Consider the following 18,496-nt stretch of genomic DNA (forward strand, 5'->3'; position numbering starts at 1 on the left):
TAGTCATAGCCAATAACGTGTCCTGTGATCGCTGGGCCGTGAGCGAACGTGACGCTTGAGCGTCTCGCCTACGGCTGAGCGATCGTTACGCAACTAGCGTACCATTACGGTACTTTTTAAGTAGACAGCGTACAGTGTTCTTAGCTTCATAAAGGGTTGTTTATACGACAAGGGAATTTAGCATTGTCAGGACATTGACCTAAGAATGTATGCGCTGGCATGCTACTTACAGCATGTTAACCATATGGGCCATTACAATGGTAAAGATGCTGGCAAAGCATAAATTGGTTGTACCTTACCTGCAATATCCCACAGCTGTAGTCTGACCACCTCTGTATCTGACCACTGCACAACCTTCAAAGCAAAATCCACTGGAGAATGAATTGTACATGGAAATGAAGATTGAAATAAATATTTAGAGACATTTAATAATAGACACAAATGAGGTTATTTAAAGTGTAACTGAATAATCATGGGGTAGAGTGGGGCAGCATGGAAAGATCATGGCAGAACTGAATTGAGCAGTGGAGAAACGTCATCATATTATACAGAAAGGTCTGAAAAACCCACTAAGAAAAATAAAGGGAAGTAACTATGACACACAAAAATGGAAAGCATCTCATGATCACATTCATAACCACTACTGCTGCTTGCGAAACTGAAGCAATACAGTGTGGCATGCATTATGGAATAAGATGCAGACTTATATTTACAATGGATAGACCCTTGTCCTTCATATAAAAATATAATAGTCACAAATGTTTGTACTGTAGCAGGGGTTGCAAATCTTGATATTGGAAAGGGATTGATTTGCCCTTCTAAAAGTAAGTTGGCAAACTGGTTTTCTTATTTTTCCTTCTTCTGGATTAATACTCTTCAGTGGGTATACAATTATCAGCATGGTGCAGTTGCGATGTGCAGCTGTGCACATCACTGATAATTACGGTACCCAAAAGGCGACCAATTAACAAAGCATCCCTGGGCAAGAAGTAAGTTTTGGCCCTCGTCTGTGCAGTAACCATTGTGCACATGGTACACTCTACCAGCTAGATCACTGCCACTAAGTTTATACAGGCCATCAGGTATTCTGTCTCCTCTCTAGGGGACTGCCATAGTGTTGATACTTCCCCAGCTTCCTCTTTCACTATCAGTTTGCCATCAGGGGGCTAGGAGGATACCCATATCCACACAAGCTTTATCTTTGCTTTTTTATTTTATTTATTTTTTTATTAAAGATATTGGAGCTACACCATAGACCACTCACCAGTTGTCCACTGTGTCAATCATACATAATGGGAAGCAGCACCTGTGGTATATACCTATCTCATATCAGGTCTTACTGTGATTTCTATGTCAGGCACTGTAATTTGACCGACTCCCTGTTTGTTATGCATCTGCACTACAAGTATCAGATTCACCTCTGGTAGCATTTCAACAGCAGAGGTCACCATCCTTCCTTCCCACCCCCAAGTATAGGTAGGGGGTCTGCTCACGCATCGTTCACTGCCTGGTACACTGTGTGCAGCTACCACTCCATCCATACCTATTGGAGGTCTATTTATATGGGTGTGATACTTGATCCCGGTGGTCGGGATGCCGATAGTCACATGACCAACACAGGCATCTCGACTGATGAGAATGTCGACAGGGGACGGTATCATGAGTTCACCCCTCACCTGCCCCCTACCCCCTACCCTAACCTGCCTGGGTAGCAGCTAGGGCTAAGACCCAGGGGGTGGTGGCTACGGCTAACCCTCCCCTAGTGCCTAATCCTAACAAGGGGCCCAATACTTACCCTCGGGATGTCAGCTTTCGCTGTTCCAGCGCCGGGATTAAGAGTGGTGTCGGGATTTCGGCATCGGTCACATGACCACCGGCATCCCCAGTGCGGTATCCGTTTGATAGAGACACCATATGTTAGACAGACATTAGGTCGACAGGGTCAAAAGGTCGACAGGGTCAAAAGGTTGACATAAAAAGATAGACAAATGTTTTTTTTTTATGTAACATGTTTTTGGACTATTTCATACCTTCTCTATCCATGTCGGCATAGAGTTGGTTATAAACCTTGTGGCGAGCGAAGCGAGCCCCGCGAGGGTATGCCTTTCTACAATTGGGGGTCCCAGATGAAAAAACTATCCACGCAAACGCAAAAAACATGGTGTCTACCTTTTTCATGTCGACCTTTTGACCCTGTCGGCCTAATGTCTGTCTAACATATGGTGTCTATCTATTGACTGTCTAACTAGACGCTATCTTTCATACCGGAACCCCCCAGTGCCAGGATGCTAACCGTATCCCATTTATATATCTATACTTGTACTGAATTGACTTGCTTAAAGTTTTATGTGTGATATTCTTTGCATTTAAATACACATAATAAATGTATATGTATACCCCTAATTCCGAGTTCACAATAGACAATGTTTGTACTTGCCACGGCGATATACACGCCGATGTCAGGTGCAATGGAGTGGCGGGAGTAGCTGGGCCATGCTGCGCTTGCGACATCGCCAAATTGAGCGGCATGTCAGCCGATGTGCGATGTCCCGTGGGAGCGTGCATCGCTGACAATATAGTGGGTACACCCTGTACGATTTGAACGATGTCTTTCAGAAATATCAGAATCAGACATATTCAAAATGTCATCCAGTGTGCACCCAGCTAAATCTGTCTATATAGACATTGGGGTAACTAAGGTGGGAGATTTTTAGAACTGGTGATGTTGCCCATAGCAACCAATCAGATTATATCTATTATCTGCTAGAAGCAGCTAGATAAATGGTAAGTAGAATCTGATTGGTTGCCATGGGCAACATCACCAGTTCTAAAAATCTCCCACCTTAGTAAATTTACCCCATTGTCTGTTTTTTTTTAGATGGAATCAGTTACACCTTGCAGCATACCATAATTATGGCACTGATCTGTTCAATGACTATTTTGTACTCCCTTTGGCCTGGATTTGGCCACATGTATTACCTGTTCCCACTCAAAATGAAAGGACTTTACCCGGGCTTCACCCACTCTGTGGAATGCACTCCCACGCACACTAAGACTCTCCTCTAGTCTCCAAACCTTTAAACCAGGCTTGCATACCCTTCCGCATTCAGAGGGAGGCTCCCGATTTTTAAATGAGCCTCCCGCTGCCCCGCATACCTTTGCTGCCTCCCGGTTTTCAACTGTTATCCCCGGAAATCCCGTCTGCGCATGTCCGGAAATGCGGGGGATGGAGTCGGAGACATCATGGCCGGCCACCGCGTGGTTGTGTGTAGCGGTGGCCGTCCTGCTGTGTGCAGTCTGAGAGCCGGGCAGTCTGAGAGGCAGCAGTGTCGGGAATAATAAGCAGAGCAGCCGCATGTACAGTGAGTGGAGCAGGGCTTTACTTCACAGTGGCTGGCCCCGCCCACCACACTCACAGTGGGTGCGTGCATCAGCCCAGCTTTTCTCTTCCTGGTTCCTGATGTGGCTTTCCTGTGCTGCCTTCCCCTCTCACCACACTGGCCCGGGCGGGCTCCCTGCTCTTCACAGGAGGGAGCAATAAAGCCAGGTGGGTGCAGTACGTACTGTGCGTTATGGGGGGCTGTAATGTCACCTTATGTAATATGGGTGGGTTTGTAAAAATAAGATTTTACTTACCGATAAATCTATTTCTCGGAGTCCGTAGTGGATGCTGGGGTTCCTGAAAGGACCATGGGGAATAGCGGCTCCGCAGGAGACAGGGCACAAAAAGTAAAGCTTTTCCAGATCAGGTGGTGTGCACTGGCTCCTCCCCCTATGACCCTCCTCCAGACTCCAGTTAGGTACTGTGCCCGGACGAGCGTACACAATAAGGGAGGATTTTGAATCCCGGGTAAGACTCATACCAGCCACACCAATCACACCGTACAACTTGTGATCTAAACCCAGTTAACAGTATGATAACAGCGGAGCCTCTGAAAGATGGCTTCCTTCAACAATAACCCGAATTAGTTAACAATAACTATGTACAATTATTGCAGATAATCCGCACTTGGGATGGGCGCCCAGCATCCACTACGGACTCCGAGAAATAGATTTATCGGTAAGTAAAATCTTATTTTCTCTATCGTCCTAGTGGATGCTGGGGTTCCTGAAAGGACCATGGGGATTATACCAAAGCTCCCAAACGGGCGGGAGAGTGCGGATGACTCTGCAGCACCGAATGAGAGAACTCCAGGTCCTCCTTAGCCAGAGTATCAAATTTGTAAAATTTTACAAACGTGTTCTCCCCTGACCACGTAGCTGCTCGGCAAAGTTGTAATGCCGAGACCCCTCGGGCAGCCGCCCAAGATGAACCCACCTTCCTTGTGGAGTGGGCCTTCACAGATTTAGGCTGTGGCAGGCCTGCCACAGAATGTGCAAGTTGGATTGTGCTACAGATCCAACGAGCAATCGTCTGCTTAGACGCAGGAGCACCCATCTTGTTGGGTGCATACAATATAAACAACGAGTCAGATTTTCTGACTCCAGCTGTCTTTGCAATATATATTTTTAATGCTCTGACAACGTCCAGTAACTTGGAGTCCTCCAAGTCACTTGTAGCCGCAGGCACTACAATAGGCTGGTTCAGATGAAATGCTGACACCACCTTAGGGAGAAAATGCGGACGAGTCCGCAGTTCTGCCCTGTCCGAATGGAAAATCAGATATGGGCTTTTGTAAGATAAAGCTGCCAGTTCTGACACTCTCCTGGCCGAAGCCAGGGCTAGAAGCATGGTCACTTTCCATGTGAGATATTTCAAATCCACCTTCTTTAGTGGTTCAAACCAATGAGATTTTAGAAAGTCCAAAACCACATTGAGATCCCACGGTGCCACTGGAGGCACCACAGGAGGCTGTATATGTAGCACTCCCTTAACAAAGGTCTGGACTTCAGGGACTGAAGCCAATTCTTTTTGAAAGAAAATCGACAGGGCCGAAATTTGAACCTTAATAGATCCCAATTTGAGACCCATAGACAATCCTGATTGCAGGAAATGTAGGAATCGACCCAGTTGAAATTCCTCCGTCGGAGCACTCCGATCTTCGCACCACGCAACATATTTTCGCCAAATTCGGTGATAATGTTGCACGGTTACTTCCTTCCTTGCTTTAATCAAAGTAGGAATGACTTCTTCCGGCATGCCTTTTTCCTTTAGGATCCGGCGTTCAACCGCCATGCCGTCAAACGCAGCCGCGGTAAGTCTTGAAACAGACAGAGACCCTGCTGAAGCAAGTCCCTCCTTAGAGGTAGAGGCCACGGATCTTCCGTGATCATCTCTTGAAGTTCCGGGTACCAAGTCCTTCTTGGCCAATCCGGAACCACTAGTATCGTCCTTACGCCTCTTTGCCGTATAATTCTCAATACTTTTGGTATGAGAGGCAGAGGAGGAAACACATACACCGACTGGTACACCCAAGGCGTTACCAGCGCGTCCACAGCTATTGCCTGCGGATCTCTTGACCTGGCGCAATACCTGTCCAGTTTTTTGTTGAGGCGAGACGCCATCATGTCCACCATTGGTCTTTCCCAACGGGTTACCAGCAAGTGGAAGACTTCTGGATGAAGTCCCCACTCTCCCGGGTGAAGATCGTGTCTGCTGAGGAAGTCTGCTTCCCAGTTGTCCACTCCCGGGATGAACACTGCTGACAGTGCTAACACATGATTCTCTGCCCAGCGAAGAATCCTTGCAGCTTCTGCCATTGCACTCCTGCTTCTTGTGCCGCCCTGTCTGTTCACATGGGCGACTGCCGTGATGTTGTCCGACTGGATCAACACCGGTTTTCCCTGAAGCAGAGGTTCTGCCTGGCTTAGAGCATTGTATATTGCTCTTAGTTCCAGAATGTTTATGTGAAGAGACGTTTCCAGGCTCGTCCATACTCCCTGGAAGTTTCTTCCTTGTGTGACTGCTCCCCAGCCTCTCAGGCTGGCGTCCGTGGTCACCAGGATCCAATCCTGTATGCCGAATCTGCGGCCCTCCAATAGATGAGCACTCTGCAACCACCACAGAAGAGACACCCTTGTCCTTGGAGACAGGGTTATCCGCAGGTGCATCTGAAGATGCGACCCTGACCATTTGTCCAACAGATCCCTTTGGAAAATTCTTGCGTGGAATCTGCCGAATGGAATTGCTTTGTAAGAAGCCACCATTTTTCCCAGGACTCTTGTGCATTGATGTACAGACACCTTTCCTGGTTTTAGGAGGTTCCTGACAAGCTCGGATAACTCCTTGGCTTTTTCCTCCGGGAGAAAAACCTTTTTCTGAACCGTGTCCAGAATCATCCCTAGGAACAGCAGACGAGTTGTCGGCATTAACTGGGATTTTGGAATATTCAGAATCCACCCGTGCTGTTTTAGCACTTCTTGCGACAGTGCTAATCCCATCTCTAGCTGTTCTCTGGACCTTGCCCTTATTAGGAGATCGTCCAAGTATGGGATAATTAATATGCCTTTTCTTCGAAGAAGAATCATCATCTCGGCCATTACCTTTGTAAAGACCCGAGGTGCCGTGGACAATCCGAACGGCAGCGTCTGAAACTGATAGTGACAGTTTTGTACAACGAACCTGAGGTACCCCTGGTGTGAGGGGTAAATTGGAACGTGGAGATACGCATCCTTGATGTCCAAGGATACCATAAAGTCCCCCTCTTCCAGGTTCGCTATCACTGCTCTGAGTGACTCCATCTTGAACTTGAACTTCTTTATGTACAGGTTCAAGGACTTCAGATTTAGAATAGGCCTTACCGAGCCATCCGGCTTCGGTACCACAAAAAGAGTGGAATAATACCCCTTCCCTTGTTGTAGAAGAGGTACCTTGACTATCACCTGCTGAGAGTACAGCTTGTGAATGGCTTCCAAAACCGTCTCCCTTTCGGAGGGGGACGTTGGTAAAGCAGACTTCAGGAAACGGCGAGGTGGATCTGTCTCTAATTCCAACCTGTACCCCTGAGATATTATCTGCAGGATCCAGGGATCTACCTGCGAGTGAGCCCACTGCGCGCTGTAATTTTTGAGACGACCACCCACCGTCCCCGAGTCCGCTTGAGAAGCCCCAGCGTCATGCTGAGGCTTTTGTAGAAGCCGGGGAAGGCTTCTGTTCCTGGGAAGGAGCTGCCTGTTGCTGTCTCTTCCCTCGACCTCTGCCTCTGTTGGGGAGTGACTTGAGGTAGAAAGGTGGATTTCCCGGCTGTAGCCGTGGCCACCAAATCTGATAGACCGACTCCAAATAACTCCTCCCCTTTATACGGCAAAACTTCCATATGTCGTTTTGAATCCGCATCGCCTGTCCACTGTCGCGTCCATAAAGCTCTTCTGGCCGAAATGGACATAGCACTTACCCGTGATGCCAGTGTGCAGATATCCCTCTGTGCATTACGCATATAAAGAAATGCATCCTTTATTTGTTCTAACGACAGTAAAATATTGTCCCTGTCCAGGGTATCAATATTTTCAATCAGGGACTCTGACCAAACTACCCCAGCACTGCACATCCAGGCAGTCGCTATAGCTGGTCGTAGTATAACACCTGCATGTGTGTATATACTTTTTTGGATATTTTCCATCCTCCTATCTGATGGATCTTTAAGTGCGGCCGTCTCAGGAGAGGGTAACGCCACTTGTTTAGATAAGCGTGTTAGCGCCTTGTCCACCCTAGGAGGTGTTTCCCAGCGCTCCCTAACCTCTGGCGGGAAAGGGTATAATGCCAATAATTTCTTTGAAATTATCAGCTTTTTATCAGGGGCAACCCACGCTTCATTACACACGTCATTTAATTCTTCTGATTCAGGAAAAACTATAGGTAGTTTTTTCACACCCCACATAATACCCTGTTTAGTGGTACCTGTAGTATCAGCTAAATGTAACGCCTCCTTCATTGCCAAAATCATATAACGTGTGGCCCTACTGGAAAATACGGTTGATTCGTCACCGTCACCACTGGAGTCAGTGCCTGCGTCTGGGTCTGTGTCGACCGACTGAGGCAAAGGGCGTTTCACAGCCCCTGACGGTGTTTGAGTCGCCTGGACAGGCACTAATTGATTGTCCGGCCGTCTCATGTCGTCAAACGACTGCTTTAGCGTGTTGACACTATCCCGTAGTTCCATAAATAAAGGCATCCATTCTGGTGTCGACTCCCTAGGGGGTGACATCCTCATATTTGGCAATTGCTCCGCCTCCACACCAATATCGTCCTCATACATGTCGACACACACGTACCGACACACAGCAGACACACAGGGAATGCTCCTAACGAAGACAGGACCCACTAGCCCTTTGGGGAGACAGAGGGAGAGTTTGCCAGCACACACCAAAAGCGCTATATATAACAGGGATAGCCTTATAATAAGTGCTCCCTTATAGCTGCTTTATATATATCAAAATATCGCCATAAATTTGCCCCCCCTCTCTGTTTTACCCTGTTTCTGTAGTGCAGTGCAGGGGAGAGACCTGGGAGCCGTCCTGACCAGCGGAGCTGTGAGAGGAAATGGCGCCGTGTGCTGAGGAGATAGGCCCCGCCCCTTTTCCGGCGGGCTCGTCTCCCGCTATTTAGTGAATCCAGGCAGGGGTTAAATATCTCCATATAGCCTCTGGGGGCTATATGTGAGGTATTTTTAGCCTTTATATAGGTTACATTTGCCTCCCAGGGCGCCCCCCCCCAGCGCCCTGCACCCTCAGTGACTGCGTGTGAAGTGTGCTGAGAGGAAAATGGCGCACAGCTGCAGTGCTGTGCGCTACCTTTAGAAGACTGCAGGAGTCTTCAGCCGCCGATTCTGGACCTCTTCTGACTTCAGCATCTGCAAGGGGGCCGGCGGCGCGGCTCCGGTGACCATCCAGGCTGTACCTGTGATCGTCCCTCTGGAGCTGATGTCCAGTAGCCAAGAAGCCAATCCATCCTGCACGCAGGTGAGTTCACTTCTTCTCCCCTCAGTCCCTCGTTGCAGTGATCCTGTTGCCAGCAGGACTCACTGTAAAATAAAAAACCTAAGCTAAACTTTTTCTAAGCAGCTCTTTAGGAGAGCCACCTAGATTGCACCCTTCTCGGCCGGGCACAAAAATCTAACTGGAGTCTGGAGGAGGGTCATAGGGGGAGGAGCCAGTGCACACCACCTGATCTGGAAAAGCTTTACTTTTTGTGCCCTGTCTCCTGCGGAGCCGCTATTCCCCATGGTCCTTTCAGGAACCCCAGCATCCACTAGGACGATAGAGAAATGTAATGTGGTACCGTGTGTAATATGGAGGGGGCTGTGTATCATGTAATATAATGTGCTATTGGGTGTAATATGATGGTGGGGGGCTGTGTATCATGTAATATAATGTGCTATTGGGTGTAATATGACGGGGGGGGGGGGGGCTGTGTATCATGTAATATAATGTGCTATTGGGTGTATTACGGGAGCGGGTGTACGTGGGGGAGAGGTGTCCGTGTTGGTACAGTGTGTAACGTGATGGGGGGGGGGGGGGGGGGGGGGGAGGGGGGTGTAAAATTTTATATATGTGCTATTGGGTGTAATACGGGAGCGGGTGTACGCTGTGCATAATGCAGTGTAATATGGAGGAGAGGTGTCCGTGTTGGTACCGTGTGTAATATGATGGGGGGGAGGGGGGTGTAAAATGTTATATATGTGCTATTGGGTGTATTACGGGAGCGGGTGTACGCTGTGCATAATGCAGTGTAATATGGGGGAGAGGTGGCTGTGTTGGTACTGTGTGTAATATGATGGGGGGCTGTGTATCATGTAATATAATGTGCTATTGGGTGTAATACGGGAGGAGGTGTACGCTGTGCATAATGTAATGCAGTGTAATATGGGGGAGGGGGGCTGTGTTTAATATAATGTGGTACTGGATGTAATATGGGGGGTTCTAAAATGTAATGTGATGTGGCAGTATGTGTGATATGGGGGAGCTGTGTAAAATGTAATATAATGTTCAATTGGGTGTAATATGGGTGTGGGGGAGGGACTGTGTGTGCTGTGCATAATACAATGTAATATGGTATTGGTTGTAAAATGGGGGGCTGTGTAAAATGTAATGTGGTACTGGGTGTAATATGGTGGGGGCTGTGTATGCTGTAATATATTATGGTGCTGTGTGCAGGGCCGTAACTAGGGTATGGCAGGCAGTGCCTTGCACACTGCGCACTTTTCATGTGGGCGCACCATCTGCACTTATCCCTATTGGACGGCTCTGTCTGCATAGCTGTTGACAGTTGCAGTGCTACCTGCTGTGTATATTATAGCAGATATAGTGCTGGGCAATCCCGAGTGTCAACCCCCGTGTGGTGCGCGGTGCAACTGGAGATAATGAACACGGGTCCCAGAGCTGCTTGAAGAGGGAAAGACGTGTAGCTGCGGGTCGTACTGGAGCACTGCTTTCTACCATGGTGTGACACACACATACGCAAACACACACACATTCTGTCTTTCTCAGTTGTAGGGTATTTACCTGGCGTTATGTGTGTAAGGGTTTCTACCTGGCGTTATGTGTTTTCAATTTGTCCGTCTCTTCTCACAAATGTGCAGTACACAGTACCTTAATATATATTCCACCTATTTTTACTCTAATGAACCTATTTTATTACTCTTCCTTTTTTTTTTTTTTTTTATTTGCTGCTTTTAGAACTATAGTTTTCAATTGTAAGACACACCCCTGATTGGCAATAAATACGCCCATAGGTGGACATAGACAAGCCGTTTGGGCGGAGCATGACAGCCCCCCCCCAGAAAGTGCAGCGTATTTTGCCGCTACCTTGAATCTCCCTGAAACTAGTTTTCAAAAGTAGGCAAGTATGATTTTTTTTCTTTTTTGGTACCTTTTCATACTTAACGATCCACGTGGACTACAATTGGAACGGTAATCTGTGCCGAGCGAAGCGGTAGCGGAACGAAGGCACCATGCCCGAAGCATGGCGAGCGAAGCGAGCCATGCGAGGGGACGCGGTGCACTAATTGGGGTTCCCGGTCACTCTACGAAGAAAACGACACCAAAAAAACAAAAAAAAACCATGTCGACCTTGTTCCTGTCGGCCTTTTGTCCATGTCGACCTAAGGTGTGTCGGCCTTTTTGTTGTCGACCCGGAGTCCCAGACCCGTACAGTCCACATAAACTCACATTTTGTCTTCCAACATTGCTGGGTGATCATATCATACAACCCATTAAGAACCTAGCAATCTGGGGAACCATTATGTAACAGGTAGCATCTATCCTTGTGTATCAATGCCTATTTCCCTATAGATTGTAAGCTTGCGAGCAGGGCCTTCCTACCTCTGTCTGTCTGTCTTTGCCCAGTTTTGTTCTGTAACTGTTGTTCTAATTGTAAAGCGCAACGGAATATGCTGCGCTATATAAGAAACTGCTAATAAATAAATAATACCTTTGTGTTTAGTGGTTGATATTCTATGCGTTATGTTCTGGATTGAACCATATAAGGCATTACTCCTTTATCATTATTTACCTAATATCTTGAACTTACCAGACCACGATACACATCGGTATCGGATGGTTTGTATTCTCTTGCCTGCACCTACAGACCAGAATTTATCAGGCAATACAGCTAAACTATAATTAGGGTTATATATTTGCTCAGATAACCACTTATACTTACTATCATGAGTTGTTTGCCTGTTTGTTTTTAGCTTGATGTTTTGTATCTTTGTATGTCTAGAATACTATCAATAAATTATGTTTTATATATCAGTAGGATGAGTGCCCCAAAAAGAAAAAGAGTACTTTTCTTTTTCCCCTGTATCCGATACCTACACATTAGAGATTTTCCAGCACCGCTCTATGGAGATCAAGGTGAGCCACAAATGGTAGTCACAACGTACAGAAGAAAAGATTGGCAAGCTGGCACTTCGAGCCATCACCAATAATTGAATAACCTCCTTAAAACGTATGCATGTTGAGGTTCATGGACCAGTGTTTTTATCAATTTTACACTCATAATTTAGTGCATCTAATAACAGCAAGGTGGTGGTAATGGGAGGGGACTGGTCTTACTGGTTTCCTATTTCTACTTTAAAGTCACCCAAATGTAATGAGATCAAACCCATGAGCCAGTAAGCCCATTTGAAGCTTCTTCTACTGACCTAGATGAACTGGCTGACGTAGTGACATCCTACATCAGCTTTTACAAGGATGTGTGTGTGCCAACCAAAACATCTTGCACCTTTAACAAGCAGCCGTGGTTTAGTGCCCAGCTCAGGAAACTCCGTTGGGCGAAGGAGGAGGCCTACAGGAGCGGAGACAGGGATCAGTACAAACTGACCAGAAATTCCCTGTCATGTGAAATTAGGCAGGCAAAAAGGCAGTTCTCCAATAAGCTGACAAACAACCTCTCAACCAACGACCCCGAGTCATTGTGAAGAAGCATGCAGGCCATGACTAAGTTACAAGAAATGCCCAAACCCCACTGTCATACAGCAAAATCTGCCAGACGAGCTGAATAACTTCTATTGTAGATTCGAGAAGGAAGCCCCCAGTCTCAGATCTACCCCGGATCTGAGCACAGCATCCCCCTGCGCGGCTCTCCGGGTAAAAAAAACAAACCCAGGAAAGCCACAGGCACTGACGACGTGTCGCCATATGCACTGAAGACCTGCGCTGTCCAGCTTGCCCTCATCTTTACCAGGATCTTCAACACCTCGCTGGAGATGTGTAAGGATCCCTCCTGCTTTAAACGCTCAACAATTACCTGGTTCCCAAGAACTCAACTGTAAAAGATCTGAATGACTACAGGCCAATTGCGCTTACATCTGTGGTCATGAAAGCGTTCGAGTGGCTGGTGCTGAACCCCCTGAGAGAAGCGACTAACTCTCAAATGGACCCCCTGCAGTTCGCCTACTGTGCTAACAGGGGCGTCGAGTGTGCAGTCAACTTGGGGCTGCACTACATCCTACAGCAACTGGACTGCCTAGGCACCTATGCGAAGGTCCTATTCGTGGACTTCAGCTCAGCATTCAACACAATCGTCCCATGTATCCTACAGCCGAAACTTCTCTCCTTAGGTGTTCCTACACCAACATGCTCCTGGATCGTATATTTCCTGACAGCAAGGAGACAGGTGGTGAAAGCAGGGAAGCTTTCATCTGACGTGCGCTCGATCAGCACAGGCGCTCCCGAAGGATGTGTCCTCTCCCCCCTGCTCTTCTCTCTATACACCAATGACTGTACCTTGGCCGAGCAATCTGTAAAAATAATAAAATTCGCTGACTACACCACCATCATTGGTCTAATCGAGGACGGGGATGAGTCTGCATAAAGACGCGAGGTTGACCGGCTAACACAGTGGTGCGGCAAGAATAAGCTGGAACTAAACCCCCTCCAAACGGTAGAGATGGTAGTGGACTTCAGAAGGAAACCTGCTGCCTTGCCCCACTCGTGATTTCCAACCGCGTGGTGTCGTGGGTCGACTCCTGTAAATTCCTAGGGTCAAAAATATCCCATGACCTTAAATGGGGACCAAACACAAGTGCTATCGCCAGGAAGGCGCAAGAGTGAATGTTCTTCCTAAGGCAACTCAACAAGTTCAATATCCCGCAGAATCTGCTGCATATCTTCTACACAGCCATCGTAGAGTCTGTCCTATGCTCATCGATCACAGTCTGGTATGGAGCTGCCAAAAAGTGTGAAAGACGAAGGCTACAGGGGGTGGTGAGGACAGCTGAAAAGATTGTTGAGACCGATCTCCCCACTGTTCAAGACCTATACCTGTCCAGAATCAAGAAGAGTTCAGGGAAAACTCTGGCAGACAAGCAACACCCCGGCCACGACCTGTTTGAAATGCTCCCATCAGGCAGGTGTTACAGGTCCATTCCCGCCAGGACGACCAGAACCACTAAAAGCTTCTTCCCACTAACTGTCCATCTACTAAACGATGTCTATATGTCTGGTGCTACGCATGGAGATGCAATTTTACACATTATTCCCATAGTAAAGCATGGTATGTATGTATGTATGTATGTATGTATGTATGTATCTATCTCCCCTTTATGTTATTTGGCGATGCATTGTACCGCAAATAGTTCCTAGTATACGTGAGTATACCTGGCCAATAAAGCCGATTCTGATATTCTCACCAATGTATCAGAGAGATAAAGGGGGTTATTCTGACCCGATCGCACGCAGCAGTTGTTCGCTGCAGTGCGAACGGGTCAGAACTGAGCATGCGCGACGTGCGCATCGCGCACGCACGACGTTGCCCGGCGACACACGTTACCAGGCAACGGAGCGCCTAGCGTGAAGAAAAGACGCAGAGCTGGACGGAAAGAAGATTGACAGCGGAGAGGCGGTCCGGGGCGGATTCTCACCATTAGAGGCCGTTTTCGGGGAGAGGTAAGAAGAACGCAGGCGTGTCCAGGCGAACGGAGGGCGGATGTCTGACGTCAGGACCAGGACCTTAATCGCTGGGTCCGTCGCACTGGGTAAGTAGCTGTAGGGCTAGCCTTGTTTTACAGGAACATTTTTAAGCATAGCAGGGCTGCACAAGCGATCGCAGCCCTGCTATGCTAAAATACACTTCCCCATAGGCGGGAATTAGTTGATCGCAGCAGCAGCAAAAAGTTGCTGGCTGTGATCAACTCGTAATGACCCCCAAAGTGGAGTGCATCATCAGAACACGCTTGTGTGCAGTCTCCTTCCAGGCCCCTTCCTCTCTAGACAGCGGAGCAGTGACTCTTGGCACTAGAAGACCATAGAGCTGTCCCAGAGTTTAGTGCACATGAACAGTTCTTCATTAAAATTAGACGGTGGCCATTTTCCTGCTGCATATGCGCAAACTGCTAGGAAAATTAATTACACAGATAGTGGCGAGATTCATACCAGCTCACATAACAGGCAAATCCGGCTAACATGCCTGAAAAACTCAGCAACAGCTGAAAACAGTAAATAACGCAGAACTTACCTAGGAACTAGGAAGTACTGAACTGTAAAACCAATGCAGCAAAACGCAGCGCTGGATGGGCGCCAAGCATCCTCTACGGACTACGAGAAAAGGATGTACTGGTAGGTAATTAAAAATAAGATTTTACTCACCGGTAAATCTATTTCTCGTAGTCCGTAGTGGATGCTGGGAACTCCGTAAGGACCATGGGGAATAGCGGCTCCGCAGGAGACTGGGCACAACTAAAGAAAGCTTTAGGACTACCTGGTGTGCACTGGCTCCTCCCTCTATGACCCTCCTCCAGACCTCAGTTAGGATACTGTGCCCGGAAGAGCTGACACAATAAGGAAAGGATTTGGAATCCCGGGTAAGACTCATACCAGCCACACCAATCACACCGTATAACTCGTGATGCTATACCCAGTTAACAGTATGAAATATAACCGAGCCTCTCAACAGATGGCTCAACAATAACCCTTTAGTTAACCAATAACTATATACAAGTATTGCAGACAATCCGCACTTGGGACAGGCGCCCAGCATCCACTACGGACTACGAGAAATAGATTTACCGATGAGTAAAATCTTATTTTCTCTAACGTCCTAAGTGGATGCTGGGAACTCCGTAAGGACCATGGGGATTATACCAAAGCTCCCAAACGGGCGGGAGAGTGCGGATGTCTCTGCAGCACCGAATGAGCGAACTCTAGGTCCTCCTCAGCCAGGGTATCAAACTTGTAGAATTTAGCAAATGTGTTTGACCCCGACCAAGTAGCTGCTCGGCAAAGTTGTAAAGCTGAGACCCCTCGGGCAGCCGCCCAAGAAGAGCCCACCTTCCTGGTGGAATGGGCTTTTACAGATTTAGGATGCGGTAGTCCAGCCGCAGAATGTGCAAGTTGAATCGTGCTACAGATCCAGCAAGCAATAGTCTGCTTTGAAGCAGGCGCACCCAACTTGTTGGGTGCATGCAGGATAAATAGCGAGTCAGTCTTTCTGACTCCAGCTGTCCTGGAAACATAGATTTTTAGGGCCCGGACTACGTCCAGCAACTTGGAATCCTCCAAGTCACGAGTAGCCACAGGCACCACAATAGGCTGGTTCAAATGAAAAGCTGAAACCACCTTTGGGAGAAATTGGGGACGAGTCCTCAATTCCGCCCTATCCATATGGAAAATCAGATAAGGGCTTTTACATGATAAAGCCGCCAATTCTGACACACGCCTGGCCGAAGCCAAGGCCAACAGCATGACCACTTTCCACGTGAGATATTTTAAATCCACGGTTTTAAGTGGTTCAAACCAATGTGACTTTAGGAAATCCAACACCACGTTGAGATCCCAAGGTGCCACTGGGGGCACAAAAGGGGGCTGAATATGCAGCACTCCCTTAACAAATGTCTGAACTTCAGGTAGTGAAGCCAGTTCTTTCTGGAAGAAAATCGATAGAGCCGAAATCTGGACCTTAATGGAACCCAATTTTAGGTCCATAGTCACCCCTGACTGTAGGAAGTGCAGAAAACGGCCCAGCTGAAATTCCTCCGTTGGGGCCTTCCTGGCCTCACACCACGCAACATATTTTCGCCATATGCGGTGATAATGGTTTGCGGTCACTTCTTTCCTAGCTTTAATCAGCGTAGGGATGACTTCCTCCGGAATGCCCTTTTCCTTCAGGATCCGGCGTTCAACCGCCATGCCGTCAAACGCAGCCGCGGTAAGTCTTGGAACAGACAGGGCCCCTGCTGCAGCAGGTCCTGTCTGAGCGGCAGAGGCCATGGGTCCTCTGAGATCATTTCTTGAAGTTCTGGGTACCAAGCTCTACTTGGCCAATCCGGAACAATGAGTATAGTTCTTACTCCTCTTCGTCTTATTATCCTCAGTACCTTGGGTATGAGAGGAAGAGGAGGGAACACATAAACCGACTGGTACACCCACGGTGTCACTAGAGCGTCCACAGCTATTGCCTGAGGGTCTCTCGACCTGGCGCAATATCTTTCTAGCTTTTTGTTGAGGCGGGACGCCATCATGTCCACCTGTGGCCGTTCCCAGCGATTTACAATCAGCTGAAAGATTTCTGGATGAAGTCCCCACTCTCCCGGGTGGAGGTCGTGCCTGCTGAGGAAGTCTGCTTCCCAGTTGTCCACTCCCGGAATGAACACTGCTGACAGTGCTAACACGTGATTTTCCGCCCATCGGAGAATCCTTGAGGCTTCTGCCATCGCCGTCCTGCTTCTCGTGCCGCCCTGTCGGTTTACATGGGCGACCGCCGTGATGTTGTCTGACTGGATCAGTACCGGCTGGTTTTGAAGCAGGGGTCTTGCCTGACTTAGGGCATTGTAGATGGCCCTTAGTTCCAGAATATTTATGTGTAGGGAAATCTCCTGGCTTGACCATAGCCCTTGGAAGTTTCTTCCCTGTGTGACTGCCCCCCAGCCTCGAAGGCTGGCATCCATGGTCACCAGGACCCAGTCCTGTATGCCGAATCTGCAGCCCTCTAGAAGATGAGCATTCTGCAGCCACCACAGCAGAGACACCCTGGTCCTTGGAGAGAGGGTTATCAGCCGATGCATCTGAAGATGGGATCCGGACCACTTGTCCAACAGTTCCCACTGAAAGATTCTTGCATGGAACCTGCCGAATGGAATTGCTTCGTAGGAAGCTACCATTTTTCCCAGGACTCTCGTGCAGTGATGCACCGAGACCTGTTTTGGTTTCAGGAGATCTCTGACTAGAGACGACAACTCCTTGGCTTTCTCCTCCGGGAGAAACACCCTTTTCTGGTCTGTGTCCAGAACCATCCCCAGAAACAGTAGACGACACGACACGTAGGAACCAGCTGTGACTTTGGAATATTCAGAATCCAACCGTGCTGTTGTAGCACCTCCCGAGATAGTGCTACCCCGACCAACAACTGCTCCCTGGACCTCGCCTTTATAAGGAGATCGTCCATGTATGGGATAATTAAAACTCCCTTTTTTCGAAGGAGTATCATCATTTCGGCCATTACCTTGGTAAATACCCTCGGTGCCGTGGACAGACCAAACGGCAACGTCTGGAATTGGTAATGACAGTCCTGTACCACAAATCTGAGGTACTCCTGGTGAGGAAGGTAAATGGGGACATGTAGGTAAGCATCCTTGATGTCCAGTGATACCATGTAATCCCCTTCCTCCAGGCTTGAAATAACCGCCCTGAGCGATTCCATCTTGAACTTGAACCTTTTTATATAGGTGTTCAAGGATTTCAAATTTAAAATGGGTCTCACCGAACCGTCCGGTTTCGGTACCACAAACATTGTGGAATAGTAACCCCTTCCTTGTTGAAGGAGGGGTACCTTGACTATCACCTGCTGCGAATACAGCTTGTGAATTGCCTCCAGCACTGCCTCCCTGTCCGGGGGAGCTGTTGGCAAGGCAGATTTGAGGAAACGGCGAGGGGGAGACGTCTCGAATTCCAGCTTGTACCCCTGAGATACTACTTGTAGAATCCAGGGATCCACCCGTGAGCGAGCCCACTGGTCGCTGAAGTTCTTGAGACGGGCCCCCACCGTACCTGGCTCCGCCTGTGGAGCCCCAGCGTCATGCGGTGGACTTAGAGGAAGCGGGGGAGGGCTTTTGTTCCTGGG

The 18,496-nt window shown here is 48.2% G+C and overlaps 1 protein-coding gene across 2 annotated transcripts in view; it reads right to left on the reverse strand.

Moving 5' to 3' along the window:
* RAB29 (RAB29, member RAS oncogene family) overlaps positions 1 to 18,496 on the reverse strand; it is a 106,867-nt gene that overhangs the window by 72,889 nt on the left and 15,482 nt on the right. The window contains exon 2 of one of the 2 annotated variants that reach the window (XM_063955152.1): positions 300 to 371. The exons of the other annotated variant lie outside the window; for it this stretch is intronic. Within the exon in view, the coding sequence (XP_063811222.1) occupies positions 300 to 371 (72 nt within the window). The remainder of the gene's footprint in view (positions 1 to 299; positions 372 to 18,496) is intronic. 2 annotated transcript variants of the gene reach the window in all.

Source organism: Pseudophryne corroboree, chromosome 2 (genome assembly GCF_028390025.1).
Source record: "Pseudophryne corroboree isolate aPseCor3 chromosome 2, aPseCor3.hap2, whole genome shotgun sequence".
Lineage (NCBI taxonomy): Eukaryota > Metazoa > Chordata > Amphibia > Anura > Myobatrachidae > Pseudophryne > Pseudophryne corroboree.